Consider the following 15,623-nt stretch of genomic DNA (forward strand, 5'->3'; position numbering starts at 1 on the left):
CAACTTTAAAAAGTTGACCCCTTGACCCAATTACCATCTGTGATAGGGTATGTGTGGGCATGGCCGTAACTAGCTATGAGGACACCGGGGTCATGTCATGTAAAAATTATGGTAAAGTACAAAAGACTTTTCTCTGTTGGTTTGCCGTGTAACATATAGATTTGGAGGTTGAATCGTAAATACCAAGCAGTCATATAAATGCTGCCTACTATAGCTTAAAACCTAAGTTTGCCCTCGGTAGAATGCCCGCTCTGGTTATGGCCCTGTGTGTGGGCGATCTGCAGACAAATGGATGGTGCATCAGTGGTATGTCAAGAGCGACTATATAACAGGTGTACCCCAAATTAAAGACAAAAAGAAAAGACAACAAGTTGCCATGAACACCACTGTGTGCTGCACCCACTACCAGGGCGGTCCTGCTGGCACACTTCCTGTCTAGGTGTTTTAAATGGGTCTAAAAATCCCCAAACTAATCTTTGCTCTGGATAATAATTAAAACCCTGATCCAAGTTCCACACACGGTGGTCAGAAGTTTTTAGTTTCTCTACACAAGACAGGTTTGTTGTCCTAGTCCTTGGCAGTCCTTGTGTGTGTGTGTGTTTGTGTTTGTTCACAGCAGTTTGAATTAACAAACCTGAACAGTAGGTGGCGACAATAAGTTTCGACAGAAACTTGGTGGCCATAAACCAAATAGAAGTAGTGAGTTGTAAAAAAAACAAACAAACGAACCCAACAAAAAAACCCAACAAAATAAATAAAAACCTTTTCCTAATTCTGATTAAAATCCTGGTCTGTATTCACAAAGCACGAGCATGAAAATGTCAACTCCAACATGCTATAACAATGTCCTTTTTTGTTTTGCTAGTACGAGCTCCGAAATGTAAACTATGGAGAAGGAATACAATATAGTACCCATTAATACAATTCCACGTAAATATTTGGTATAACTGCTTGACACTGTAGCTTTAAAAGTGAATGTAGCGTAATATCTAAAAATAAATAAATAAATAACTACATTACCCAGTGTTCTGTGCACCATTGGCAGCTGTGCGCCGGCGCAGTCAGTGTACTTAAACTGGCCAAATCGAGCGTTCAGTGTTTGCAAGGAAAGATGAGGTAATGTTTGAAATTATTAATTCGTTAATGATTGTTTTTAACGGCGTGTTTTCTACGAGAAGGAAAAGTAAAAAGTGAATAATGATTATTTCACATATTTCCTTTAATGTTATGGAATCAGCAGTTTTACTGCTAGTATTCATTTCTAATTTAAGTACGGCTGAAGCGTGCCAAAAAACACGACGGTGCGCAGAGTTAGTGAAATGTGGAGTTCTGAATACCAGTGCAATGTTTTGTGTGGTGTATAATGTATGTTTCTAATTAAAGCCGGTTGTAAAATTGTCATTATACTTGCGAGATGTGAAGAAAGAAATTACTCATGGTTTGACCTGTTTAAATGGCATATTACTGCTAATAATTTCAAGGAAATCACTATGCATAATCCTTAACGTCCAATTTACTTTGTTCATGACAGCTAAAGACCACCCACTGAGTGAAAGTATGTCGATGGGTAAGAACAAACTATGCAGATAACACTCGCAACAGCGATGCGAGTTTCAGTTTTGCATTCTGGACTAAATTTAGACGATTATCAATTGTTGGTTATGCGATTTATAACCTGCCCCTGCACAACTAAACTAAATTTGAGGATAAACAAACAATGTGATTAACGGTTTGTTCAACAATGTCTGCCTTCTGAAAAGTAGAATGCCCAAAAGACTAAAATATATGGGAAAAGGAGAAAGTTAACACCTTGTAATGTAAAATTGAATATGATTGTGCAACACTCGCTTGCTCAAACATTACAAATGTGTTCTTGTATGATATGGATGCAGAAGACGCATCTTTGTGAAGTATTTAAAAGCCCGTATTTTATCATCACTTCGTTAGGATACTTGCACAACACTTTGGGAGCAGCAAAGGTGTTAGCTTAGAGAACTTTGAAGAAACCACTCACTTAAACAGATTGCAGAGGGATGGTTCTCCATATTTGATTTTCATGTATTTGCCTCTGTGGTCTGTAATTGATCAGCATTCTAATACAATATCTTCGGTATAGCAGACACTTTCAGATGTTGAATCTTTTTATTTAATTTTGATAAATAGTAAAAAAACAAAACAAAAAAAAACCTTTTTAAAGCTAATTAACCTTTGTCTTTTGGCTGTACATCTTCAAATTGCAGTGTTTAATACAAGAATCAGTAACTGTTAACTGAACGTTCTTGTGGACACCCCAGTAAGTTGTACATTCAGAGACAAATTAGGATTACGTGTAGAATTTAGTAAAGCAGAACATTTAGCCTATTAGACAGCGGTGAATTTCAAATGTTGCATTTTAACCTAACAATGAAGAAGTCGTCTCTCTAACCTTACTGATTTAATGCAAGGTTTTTCACTGCAGTCGGCTGAAATAGTTTTGCGAAGGCTTATTGTTAATAATGTGTTTGGAAGTTGTGTACATGTAGCATAGCCTTCCAGATAGTGCTTTTCTGACTCTCCTCCAAAGAGACTGCGTTTCTTTGATCTTTTCAACAGCACTCACTTTAACTTGTTTCCCTGGATGCCCTGTTAGAAGTCTTTCTTATAGAAAACACTACAGGTATGTAGTCTGCTTTATTTAAACCCTCATGCACACCTGCTATAACATAGTTTAGTTTACTGTACTAAAATTTAAAGGTGCTGGAAATGCTGAAGTGATCACAATATGGGGGGCCTTGATTTATTTAAACTCAGCCCTGCCCTTATTTACTGTGTATCTGTGTAACACACTTTTTTGCTTCGTAGGAAAGAGCATGTAGTTGATAGAGGATACATGATAAAATATTTAATGTGTATTGCCAAAATGTTTCTGTGTGGCTTGTGTAAAGTGGTAATCGGGTCTCAATCCTCAGGCTGCATCCTCACTGGAAGTGCGCGAATAATTTGTAGTCACTGCAGTCAAATGGGAGTGTCTACACCAGCAGCGAGCGACGTCACTTTGAGAAAATTTCACGTTGCTAAAGCCGAACACACTCTGCCCGAGACAATCGTCACATCTCTATGGTTCAGGTTGCATCGCAAAAAAAAAAAAAAACCTTGGAGAGTGAGCATCACACACTGCCCGATGTGACTTTCTCATCTCAGTGTTCCCACAATTTCTCCCCACTGGGAAATTGGCCCGGACAACTAGAAGTTTATTTTTTTGTCTGTCCATATCTTCCATAGTAGATTTACTCAGTGTAACACTGTTCTTGAAAACAGTACTCCCACTGTTGTAAATGTTCCCTGATATAATGCAGAATACATTAGAAAGTACAATATGCAGTTTTTTGAGTGTGCATTTCCTGTGTATCTCTTTAAATATTTCTAACATTTTCTGCTGTTTTTTTTATGCAGTAGTGTAATTTAATTTTAAACTAATTATTGAATAGGAACCCTAATTGTAAGTAAAAACCTTAAATGTTCAGCATTTATTGGCGTTGGTCTTTGCAAGGGGTTGCACTAAGCAACAGTTACTGTACAGAACCTCAGCATGTCAAGTTCCTTACCTTGAATATGCCAATGAAAAGATATATCTGGTACATCAATTCAGTACAATGTAATTAGATTGCTCAATACCCCTCCCACATTCCCTGTAACTAAAATAGTGTACTGTGGGGGTTGGATACGATAAGGGGATTTCATTGCAGTTGTGCTTGGCTGCTGTCATGTACTGTTTTTTTTTTTTTTTTTTTTTTTTAATTGTGTATGGTAAACTGCTAATTCATTAGTGAGCACAGTGATTCATTTGTGTAAAGATACCTGGCAATTGTCATCTTCAATCTTCCCCTGTGACAGTTACTTGGCAAATCTTTCACACTCAATGATGTCGGTCTCGTTTTCTGTCACTCTCCGCGATTTACATAGATTTATTGAGTTTGAGAAAGCTGATCAGGTAGTGCTTGAGGTCTACTCCAGTTTTCCTCTATTCTGAACAGGGAGTTACTGGCTATATATAATTTTTTCCCTTAATGTTTATCCCCAAAAGGTTTGAGACACAGTATTTTCTCATTAATGGATAAGCAGAATCGGGACAAATTATGCTTGCGTCCTTAAGAATCAGAGTCTGTTTTCTAGCTGGTCAAGTCTAATAAATAGTCTGATGCAAAAATGCCAGTTCAGATTTGAGGACTTGATCTGAAGTTTTCCATTCTTTTAAAAGGGCTGCACAAAGGCAAATTATGCGAATGTGATTTTACATTACTCGCAGTCCATTGTTTTGTGTTTAATCCATCCTTTTCATTGACTGAACAAAGCTAAAAGAGTTACAAAAGTCATAACAAATAAAATCAAAGTGCTCTGCTTGCTCTATATTTGACCATGTTGGTTTACAGCTGGATCACAAACACTGGAAAAGTCTCTATTGTTAAAAGCAGGCTTTTGAACTGAAGTAGAGAGGATGTTTTAAAGCCGTACTTCTAACATGCTGCAGTTGTACGTGCCATGTGCAACAGTTTTTGCATGCTGCAGTTGTACGTGCCATGTGCAACAGTTTTTGCATGCTGCAGTTGTACGTGCCATGTGCAACAGTTTTTGCATGCTGCAGTTGTACCTGTCGTGCAGCAGTTTTTGCATGCTGCAGTTGTACGTGCCATGTGCAACAGTTTTTGCATGCTGCAGTTGTACCTGTCGTGCAGCAGTTTTTGCATGCTGCAGTTGTACCTGTCGTGCAGCAGTTTTTGCATGCTGCCGCTTCCGTCGCACTAATACAATTCTGTCAGTTAGCTGAGCAACATGCACCACAGTGTACCTGTTATGATACTGCAAGTGGTCCAGGTGTTATGTAAAACTAGTGTTCAAATCACTAAACTGCACGTCTTGCACCTTTCACCACTTTAACATGGAGCCAATAAGTGCTTTGAGTATTTGATGCTCAGCAGTTTGACTCTATCTCAGTCTTATTTGACAGTCTTGTTGCCACCTGTCTATCTTTTCCACAATAAGCCTAGCAGTTATTACTTTTAAAAAAAGTCACCAAATTCAAGTGAAAAATAAACTGCTGTCATGCCCTGTATGAGGTGACTGATGTTGTTTTTGTTTCATTATCCCCGTCTCGAGGGATATACAGTAGCATGCTTTTAATATCCGGTTAGGTGTTGACTGTGGCTCTCCTTTCTTCTTTTCTGTGCAGGTGAAGAAACATTTCATTGGAAATGGCTTCAGGTGACATGGTACCTGAGCATGCTAAGCAATACAAGCTGAAGGAAAAGAAGCCGCGGGCAAAGTCCCTGGAAGGGGAATCAGAGGCCGATGGCACGTTCACTTTCGAGGCACACGAAGCTTGGAAAGATTTTCACAACTCTCTGCGCCAATTCTACGAAGCAAGGGAACTTTGTGACATCACGCTAAAGGTAATAACAAAAGAACCTGCTTGCCACAATTGCTTTCACCATAGCCATATGGGAGCAATTTGTGTTAGATGTGCCTGACCCTGAAAATGGTTGTAGTTTGCCTTTCGACTTCTCTTGTATCATATCATATGTTGTCATGAATTTTATGTATACAAAATGTACTGTAACATTAAATGCATGCCTGATATTGTGACTTCAGGGTGTTGAGCTACCTAATTTTGCTTTCTAAGTTGCTAGAGAGGGCTGTATATTTAGTACAACACGATGTTGTGGTTAAATATTTGTATAATACAGAGTAATTGCAATTCCAAGTATGCTGAACATCAAAAGAAACGTATCACTTTTATATTTCAGCATCAAAAGAAACGTATCACTTTTATATTTGAGCATCAAAAGAAACGTAGCACTTATATTTGGATAAAATTCACTAGATGTGATCGAAAAATGACAAACTCTGTTTTAGAGCAGGTGCAGTAACTTTTTATTGTGCTGATTAACAATTGACACCACGAAGATGCTGCAAAATTATGGGCAGGTGTTGTGACTCTTGCTCCCAGTTTGTGGCTCCCAGTGTGTGTCTGGTTAAACCGTCTCACCAGGTTTTGAAATTGCTGGCTTTGAGCACCCAAGACGGCGAGCCATATCATGCTGCCTAGTATAGAAAAAAACATTATGAAATGCTGGTGAGTTAAACAGATTGTATGCCTCTGTATTAGGGATGGGAATTTTAAATGTATAAACTCAAAAGAAGTTGTTAAACGTATAATAATATGCTAGACATATAACCGGTCACGTGTAAAATGTCACCAAACTGACCATTACATTTGTTATAATAATGGCATTGTTTAGAATGATAACAGTACAGTTATTTTGAAGGGCAATTTGTTGTTTTCATTGTGACGATCTTGGTATATTTTCTCAGTTCTACAGGTTTCAGTAGAAATGTGCTGGTGGTAAACTATTAATAACAAGTTTATTTTCCCCCTTGTCATATGTACTGGGATCTGTAAATAGTTAGTAATGTAATGCCCAAATGTAGAATGCTGTTAAAATAACTGTCAATTCACCTAAACTACAATATTACTATATTATTTTGTTTGTCATCATCTCTCATACCTAAACCACCTGTAACAAAGTACAGATCATGGCTCAACTTGAGTGCTTGTACACTACCCTCCCTTTTATTGGTTTCTTAGTAGTAATTTTATTTAGCATATATATGGTTCCAATCAGCCAGATTTGTAGAAATCATGGTTATATTTCCATATTTATGCTGATGATACTCAGATTTATCTGCGAACCACACTTTATATTGACTTGGCTGTTTCTGTGCTCACCAACTGTTTTGCTGACATTAAGCTCTGGATGAAACAGAATTTTCCGCAGCTCAACAGCAACAAGACTGAAGTGATGCTATTAGGAACCCTGCATCAACTGCGGAAATCCAGTTGTCAAAACATGACCATTGACTGGGTGCTAATGGAGTTTTGTTCTAAAATGAGAAACTTGGGGGTCATGTTTGACCCTAGCTTAACCTTTGAGCAGCGTGTTAGGAATATTATCAAGTTGTCTTTTTTCCATCTAAAGAACATTACTTGGCTGTGCCCTGTCTTGTCGCTGTCTGCTGCAGAAAATCTTGTTCATGCGTTTGTGTCCTCCAGGCTTAATTATTGTAATACCTTACTTACTGGGGTGTCAGAATGCCCTTCAAAAGCTCCAGTATGTTCAGAATTCTGCTGCTAGGGTGCTGCCGAGGTCTTGCTCTGGTGGTCACAACCCCCATACTGAAATCATTACACTGGTTACTGGTCAAATACCGCATTGACTACAAAGTACTGCTGCTGACTTCTAAAGCCAGTAGAAGTACCACTCCCTCTTACATTGCTGAGTTAGTTACCACCTACACTCCTAGTCGTGCTTTGTGGTCCTCTGATGCCGGCCTTTTGGTTGTTCCCCTGACTAAACTGTGTACAGTGGGTGACACTGCTTTTTCCTCCTATGCTCCTAAGCTATGGAACACACTTCCTTCTGAGAGCTGTGATTTTTAAATCCCGCCTCAAAACTCATTTGTTTATTGGCATTCTTATGACTTTTACTGTCATTGCATTTTTAATTCCAACTGTTCTAGTATATTTTGGATGTTTTTTTTATTTATTCTGTTTTTTTATTAAGCGCTTTGCGATAATAATAATTATTATTAGATTATTATTGTATGTATAGAGATGCCCGCTTCTCATTTACTGACCCATTGTCTGATACAGATAGGCAGTAAGCTGATACCATGCCACAAGCTGGTGCTGGCCTGTGTGATCCCCTACTTCAAGGCAATGTTCCTGTCTGACATGGCTGAAGCTAAACAGGACCTGGTTGAGATCAAAGACTTTGACGCAGATGCCATCAGGGACTTGGTGAAGTTTGCCTATTCCTCCAAGCTCACCCTGACTGTGGACAACGTGCAGCCGCTGCTCTATGCGGCCTGCATCCTTCAAGTGGAGCTGGTGGCCAGGGCCTGCTGCGAGTACATGAAGGCCCACTTCCACCCATCCAACTGCTTGGCCGTGCGGACCTTTGCTGAGATCCACCACCGGGTGGACCTGATGGACATGGCGGACCGCTATGCCTGCGAGCACTTCAACGAGGTGGTGGAGTGCGAGGACTTCCCCTGCGTCTCCCCGCAGCACCTGCGCACCCTGCTCTCCTCAAGTGACCTCAGCATCGACAACGAGAAGCAGGTCTACAGCGCAGCCGTCAAGTGGCTCAAGGCTAACCCACAGCATCATGACGCCTGGCTGGATGAGATCCTTTCACAGGTAAATACCACTTTTTGATTCCAAACATTCACAATACTTTAAACATCCATTTGAAAACTCTTGAGATACAACAGTAAGAAACTGTGTCAAAGAATGACACATTACTTTTCACACAGTTTGCCGTTTTATTTTTAGTTTTTGATCTTTATAGTTTTGCCTCTGTTTTTGCTGTATTGACAACATATAGTAGATGGCGTCTGTCAGCTACCACAGATAACGGCAAAACACTCTAAAAGAAACTTAAAGAAAGAAACATTTGTCAGAGAATTAAAACTTCTTTGTTACTCACAGGTTCGTTTGCCTCTACTCCCTGTGGACTTCCTCATGGGAACTGTGGTCAAAGAAGAGATGATAAAACAAAACCTGAACTGCCGGGACCTACTGGATGAGGCCAGAAACTACCACCTTCATCTGAGCAACACAGCTGTGCCAGACTTTGAGTATTCCATACGCACCACCCCCAGGAAATACACAGCTGGTAGGAAGATTGGGTACTAATGAGGAGAGGGGGCGGGGAGGGAGTTTGAATAGGCATTTGTGAGGGTGTTGTGAGGAGGAAAAAGATTGAGACTATGGAATTATACTGTAGAAACCATGTGCTGTTGTGCTTAGACTTCAGAAGTACTTCACAAAATGCAGATGGTAAAATGCTGTCTTGCAGTCTTTTCCTTTGAATTCTTAAGATAGTCTTCGAGTACAGCATAAATCATTTGTGTGGTTTGAGTTTCTTTTTTTAAATAAACAGGTGTTTTTCTCCTTTTCAAATAAGGTGTTGATTAGACTGGAGTAAGAGTGTTAAGTTTTGTGTGTGTGTGTAATATATATCTATCTATCTATATATCTATATATGTGTATATGTATATATATATATATATATATATATATATATATATATATATATATATATATATATATATATATGTGTGTGTGTGCGCGCCCCAGGTTCTTCCTATCGGATTTGTGTTGATCAGCTATAGGTTCAGTGCTAAGCTTTGGGTCTGACAGTTTCTTTTTTTTCAAGCTTGTTTTATCTGCTCTCTCTCCCCTGCAGGCGTCCTGTTCTGTGTGGGGGGGAGGGGGGGTTCGGGAGACCCTTTCCGCAGCATAGAATGTTACTCAGTCAGCACGAACAGCTGGTTCTTCGGCCCTGAGATGAACAGCAGACGGCGACATGTGGGCGTGATCTCAGTAGGAGGTGGGTGGTCAGAATGAAACAGCTATCAGATCCCATCTCCTTATGAATGCTCAGTTTTAACTTTTAAGGATTTATTTGTACATCCTATTGCACGTTGCTAGCTTGGTTTTCTATTTTATTTTGATTGCTTATCTAAAATTGAAATTGGTGTGCAGGGCATTTCTAGACTATCTGTTTCCAGACTTGCCAGCTAAGTGGTCTTCTAAAGCAGCTACCACTTAAACTAAAATATAATTATGTGGTGTCAGTTTTAGTGTTGGTTTTTCAAGCATCATTTGATTTTCATAACATTTTATTATCTGCACACTATTAAAAAAAATAAATACAAACGTTGATATTTTTGTTTAAACATGGTATAGTAATGAATACAATTTTTGTTTTTATTTATTTTACACATTTTGTAAGTTTTCTAAACCTGCCTAGCTAATGGCAATCCCCCCTTTTTATATATGTGTTTGTTTATTTATAAATGGGTCTAAAATGCAAGTTTGATAAGACAGTCGAGGAAGCTGACTCAGATTTTGTTATATGAATGTTGTATGTTATCAGGCTATATGCATTTTCAATGTTTTGTTTATTTTCACAGGTAAAGTCTATGCGGTCGGGGGACATGATGGCAGCGAGCATTTAGGTAGTATGGAAATGTTCGACCCAGCGATTAATAAATGGATGATGCTGGCTTCAATGAACACCAAACGGTAATTATAAAACTGAAGCAGTAAACTACAACACACACTGTACACATAGCACTAGCTGCAGCTGAGAACCTTTTTAATAAAAGACTAACATAAAGATAGTGGCTTATTGGCAAGGTCTGAGTCCCTTTACACATTTGTTCTAAGTTTGTGCTTTCAGCTGCTGTAGCTCTGCTAGGTTTATATTGTCTTGCAGCTACATCACCAGCTTTAAACAGAAGGATTGGTAAATCTGGCTGTATTCCACACTTTATACTGTGATACTTTAAAACTATAGCAAATAAACACATTAAGTTAAAATTGGGGCTTCTGATTTTCGGTTTTAGTCAATAAAAACAGCTGAAACACTCCTGAAATTGGTGCATATCCAATAAACGCTAGAAAAGGTTACTAAGTTAATGGACTCTTTCCCTGCAACAATAAAATACAGTAACCTACCAAAACATGGTTTTGGGGGGAGGAGGAATCTAAATCCACACAAACCCCAGAAGAATATGGCCGTGACCATGAGGATTTAGTTGTGGAAGTCCGCAAAGGAATAAAGGTACAATTGAAGTGTGCTAGTACTGTTGATATATAACCCTAGTTATATTACAGAGAACAGTGTTTTGGAAAAATCTGGGATTCTACAAACGCAACATTATATAACAAAGATTCTAAATTTCACTTCGGTTGAAAACCTTCCTCACCTAAACTTATTTGAACAGGAGAGGTATTGCTTTAGCTGCACTGGGAGGACCTATCTATGCAATCGGGGGACTGGATGACAATTCCTGCTTCAATGATGTGGAGAGATACGATCTTGAGTCTGACCGGTGGAGTGCTGTAGCTCCCATGAACACTCCCAGAGGGGGGGTTGGCTCTGTGGCACTGGGGGTAAGCCAGTTTTTAGCAGTTCTTTTGAAGTGAGAATGAGTCTGACGTATCCACCAATTATTCCCTAACTATGGCATTCAGCATACAGCAAATTGAGCACTAGACAGTGAAGAGATTATCTCTGAAATGAATGCCAAAAACCATCCTCTTAACACTACAGCAAAAACAGATTTCAAAGCAGTTGCTTTGAGAACTTAGTAGTTTAGCGCTATACCAGAGTGTGATTACTATGGATCTGTTACTAACCATTGCAATGTACATTTTAAAAATGGCATTTATTCAATAGAAAAAAAAACAAACAAAAAAAAAACACAAAACACGTTTAATTCAGATTAGCGCCTTTGTGTTCATGAACTCCTTCGGAGGACAGGAGGAGGTATTTCACAGTCACTGTATGACAAAAAGATCCCAATGCTCAAATAGAAAATGTTACTGTAGTATTGAGACCACAGACATCAGAAATGGTATCATGATTAAGATTTCACAATGAAATCCTAGTGGAGACTATAGTGACTTGTGATTTATAATGTGAGGGGGGAATTTCCCCATTGTTGTAGTGATGGGGATGTGTACACCGTGTAAATTCCACCTATGCTAGGACCTCCTTCACTACATCCCCTTTGCAGAGGCTTTCATCCTGAGCAGGGGTAGTGTTCTTCATGCATTGGTTACTGTTACTTTATTACCGGTCCAATATTCCAGGTTGCTGATTACACCTCCTATTTATAACTTTGAAAACCAGTTTTTTTGTCAAGTGAATGAACATGCGCTAGCCTTTTAATATTGCCTTCTGTGTAAGAGAACTACATTTATATATATATATATATTTCTCTGCAGGAGTGCGCCCAACAAGGATTTAAGCAGAATTTAAAGTTTCCTTTATTGATTCCAATAATCAAGTCACACTTGTACAGCTTAATCATTACACACAGTAACAAGGCCATTCATTATTAAAAGTCATTAAGCAATAATATTAGTTACCAATTTCTGGAAGAAGCATTGAACACGGCTCTGGTGTGTGTTCGTGGAGGATCTGGATGTTTCTCAAATGCTCAGTGTCTGCTGTTTTATACAGTTTTTGCACCCCTTTGCACATAAAACTTAATTGCTGGCTTATCTCTGTGTTAACCATATCTTGACCAGACAACTTTTACTTGCACCAGGTCAGGTGAGGTCAGTTCTGCTCATTATATTGCCCATTTCTCAGACAGTAACACATTCTAGCAGCATACACTGCCCACATGCAGCTGCACCCTCAGTCATAGTTTTGTACTTCTAACCTTTTCATTAACTCTGTATCTTCTGTATATTCATATAGACCCATGTGTATGCTGTGGGAGGAAATGACGGTGTGGCCTCCTTGTCTAGTGTAGAGCGGTATGACCCCCACCTGGACAAGTGGACAGAAGTGAAGGAGATGGGACAGCGGAGGGCTGGCAATGGAGTTGGCAAGCTGAATGGCTGCTTGTATGTAGTGGGTAAGTGTTGACAGGGAAAGTAATGGAATTCTGTTTTAAATGCCATCAAACCATTTTCAGGTTTAGATACAAATATGATACTTTTTTGTTAAAAGCTTTTAATGAAACACCAGCCACTGCTTTCTAAGTAAAGCATATCTAGATAAAACTGAGTGTAGTTATAAAAAGTGTCTTGAGCGAGGGCTCCTGAAACTGATAAATATTAAACCATTTTAGATTTTCCAAGTTAATGCTATTATACTACAACTCTACAACCTAAATCAAGAAAAAATATTGTCAGATTTGTTTTATGCCCTCTTATTGCAGCAAATTTTAAACTGCTTACATTTTCATAAGCTGCTCAACTTTCTCTGTAATGGTATCCCTTCATGTTGAGCAAAATCCGTTTATGAAGGCATGTCATAGAGGGAAAACATGAAGCGCCCGTTTTATTTATCTGTAGTGCAGACCGATGACTGAAGTTAAACTGTGTAGGATTTTTTGAACTTTGAGATTGCTGTGCTTGTAAGAGACTGAAATACTGTAACAAGGCATCTTGCTGCCCTTTAGGTGGGTTTGATGACAACTCCCCTCTGAGCTCTGTGGAGAGATTTGACCCTCGCACTAATTGCTGGGAGTACGTGGCAGAGCTGACCACACCACGAGGGGGGGTTGGAGTGGCCACACTAATGGGGAAAATCTTCGCTGTGGGGGGTCATAACGGAAATGTCTACCTTAACACAGTGGAGGCCTATGATCCTGTACTTAACAGGTAAATGCAGACCAGAGCGATTCTTAAGCATGCTTCTTAATACCCACTTGTGCCTGTATTAACTATATTGTCTCTAAACTGTCCATCTTAAGTTTAATATTATGCTCATTCTGCTTGTGTTTTCATCCAGAGATTATTTATTGATCATCTGTTTTTAAGATGTCTGTTTAAGGGCGTCAGTTTTTAGATCGTAGTGTATTGCTCAAAATATTCTAAGGATCATATGGCTCAACTCGGTGGTCTCTTGATGTTGGGATGACCCACCCTATAGAATTCCCTTACAACTAGCCAGCTTATCTAGGTTTTAAGGTCACCTGTAACATTGTTGCCATGACAAAACAGATTTTTGAAGTGAGTTGTCGCATGCAAATTATCTACCCCTTAAAGTGTAAATAAAGATTTGAGTTTGGTTCCATTTCTACAGACTAAAAAAGTGATCCAAATATATATATATATATATATATAAAAATACAAATTATTTGCATGTGTTTCTTCTAACAAGTTTTTTTTTTTTTTTTTTTTTTATATATTCCCAATGGGACTAGTTCAATAAAATAAAAAAAGTACTTTGAGCATGGAGTGCTCCTGCTTTGCTCAGTCACACACCTGAAAAAGCATGAATATAGAATATATATTTTTTAATTTAAAAAAAAAAAACAAAACATGTTTTTAAAGCTTTTCTGCAGCAATTACTTTTAATGGGGCTTTCCTTTACATTACAGGTGGGAGCTTGTTGGCTCGGTCTCTCATTGCCGGGCTGGGGCCGGTGTGGCTGCGTGCTCCTGTCTTGTCAGCCAGATCCGCTTTGTGGGTCAAGGATCCAGCAGTGTTGCGGACTGCATGTGAGCTGGCATCCACATAGATGTCTGCTTCAGTCTTTGTTGGAGAAATTGCATAGTAGGGCATGTGGTAATCTTTAACAACATAATGTGGTTGCTGTTGCAAAAAATAAAATGCACCACTGTGGAGTTTAACATGGGAAAACTCTCCACCACCTGCAAAGTGAGAGCTTGACAAATATAGAAGACATTTTGGTCTTCTGTGTGAAATATGAACCATTGGTTAGGAACCTGGTGAAAAATGTATTCTTACAAGGACATTACGCTGGTAGTAATTGCAGCCTTTTAGATGCATGCCAATGCAGGAGTGCTGGGATATTTGGCTTGCAAAAAGAGAACATTTCACAGTGTGGGAGAAAATATATTTTTGTATTTTCTAAATAGTCAACACATACTATATATATTAAGCCTGTTTGTTTTATTCTCAGAATAGTAATGTGTGTGATGTTTTAAAAACAATGGAAAAGCACTTTGAATGTTTAAAATGTTTGCTGTTTTTGTCACTGCTTTAGATTTTGTATATACCCTATACATATTTTTTTCTCTGATCTAATTCAAGCTTCGTTCCTGGTCTTGCCTCTGCAGTGAGACCAATTCTAAGATATGAAGTGATGCTTTCATTTTTATTTTACGTCAGCATTTTATTTGAGACTGCTTGACTGTATAAAGGAAGCGCAACACACAATGGCAAAAAGTATTTTTCTAAACTGCAGAATGTGTTCTACAAAATGGCTTTTGTGCTATTTTATTTGCTGTTAGTGTTCAGGAACAAAAGAGAACAGTTAATTGTAAAATATTTAATATATGGTTAACCTATTTAATTCTCATCCTGATTTGGAATGTTTAATGGTGTGATTGGGGTGATCACCATGTACTTATGGAGATGCTGGACACCAAAACGGTAGATTATTTCGGCACAGTTCACCATTGAGTTGGTTATGTCACTTTAAACAGTTCCTAATTGGTCAGAAAATAAACAGATTGACTTTTATTTGAAAACTTTGAGTTGGATTCAGTTCTGAGTTTGAATAATTCAACTAAAGGATTCATATATAATACAGTAGAGATATTTTAATAATAATCAGTACATTGTGGCTGTAAATAAATATAATGTGGTTCTTCAGATGCACTATTCCCAGTTTTTATTGTGTTTCTTTTATATATAATTTTGTCTTGGCTGTATGTTTGTTTTCTTCTCCTTTACACAAGCTTTGGGAATGATTTACAAAACCAGCCAATTCATTTTGGCCCTAACCAGGGCACTTCTTCCCTGACTGCTTTACTGTTTGAATAGGATTGACTGGCAGAACAGGGTGTTGTATCATGTGTTTTTTAGCACATTCTTAAATGGCTATATGTAATAAAATCACTTCTACTTGTTACCTTTGTCATTCATTGGATTGATTTTTGTATGTGTTTTTAAACTTTTTTTGCAGGGTTGTGTCTTCTTAGTAGTGCTGTGACGATTTCGGATATTCGCTCTTAATTTAAATATTCAGATATTCATTCGTTTTCAAAAAGTAATAAAAGCCACAATATTGCTCAGAATGCAG

At 38.4% G+C, this 15,623-nt stretch overlaps 1 protein-coding gene across 2 annotated transcripts; it reads left to right on the plus strand.

Moving 5' to 3' along the window:
- The first annotated feature begins 1,050 nt into the window (after window positions 1-1,050).
- On the plus strand, window positions 1,051-14,473 carry LOC121301502 (kelch-like protein 8). 2 transcript variants are annotated; one of them, XM_041230974.1, is made up of 10 exons: window positions 1,051-1,116; window positions 5,207-5,426; window positions 7,688-8,236; window positions 8,528-8,714; window positions 9,288-9,431; window positions 10,018-10,129; window positions 10,834-11,002; window positions 12,321-12,480; window positions 13,030-13,231; window positions 13,954-14,473. In XM_041230974.1, the coding sequence occupies exons 2-10, from the start codon at window positions 5,229-5,231 to the stop codon at window positions 14,075-14,077; spliced, it is 1,845 nt and encodes a 614-aa protein (XP_041086908.1). In that variant the 5' UTR covers window positions 1,051-1,116; window positions 5,207-5,228; the 3' UTR covers window positions 14,078-14,473. The 2 variants fall into 2 exon arrangements, with proteins under 2 accessions (XP_041086908.1, XP_041086917.1); XM_041230983.1 differs by lacking the exon at window positions 1,051-1,116 and adding an exon at window positions 2,571-2,656.
- The last annotated feature ends 1,150 nt before the right edge of the window (window positions 14,474-15,623 follow it).

Source organism: Polyodon spathula, chromosome 2 (assembly GCF_017654505.1).
Source record: "Polyodon spathula isolate WHYD16114869_AA chromosome 2, ASM1765450v1, whole genome shotgun sequence".
Lineage (NCBI taxonomy): Eukaryota > Metazoa > Chordata > Actinopteri > Acipenseriformes > Polyodontidae > Polyodon > Polyodon spathula.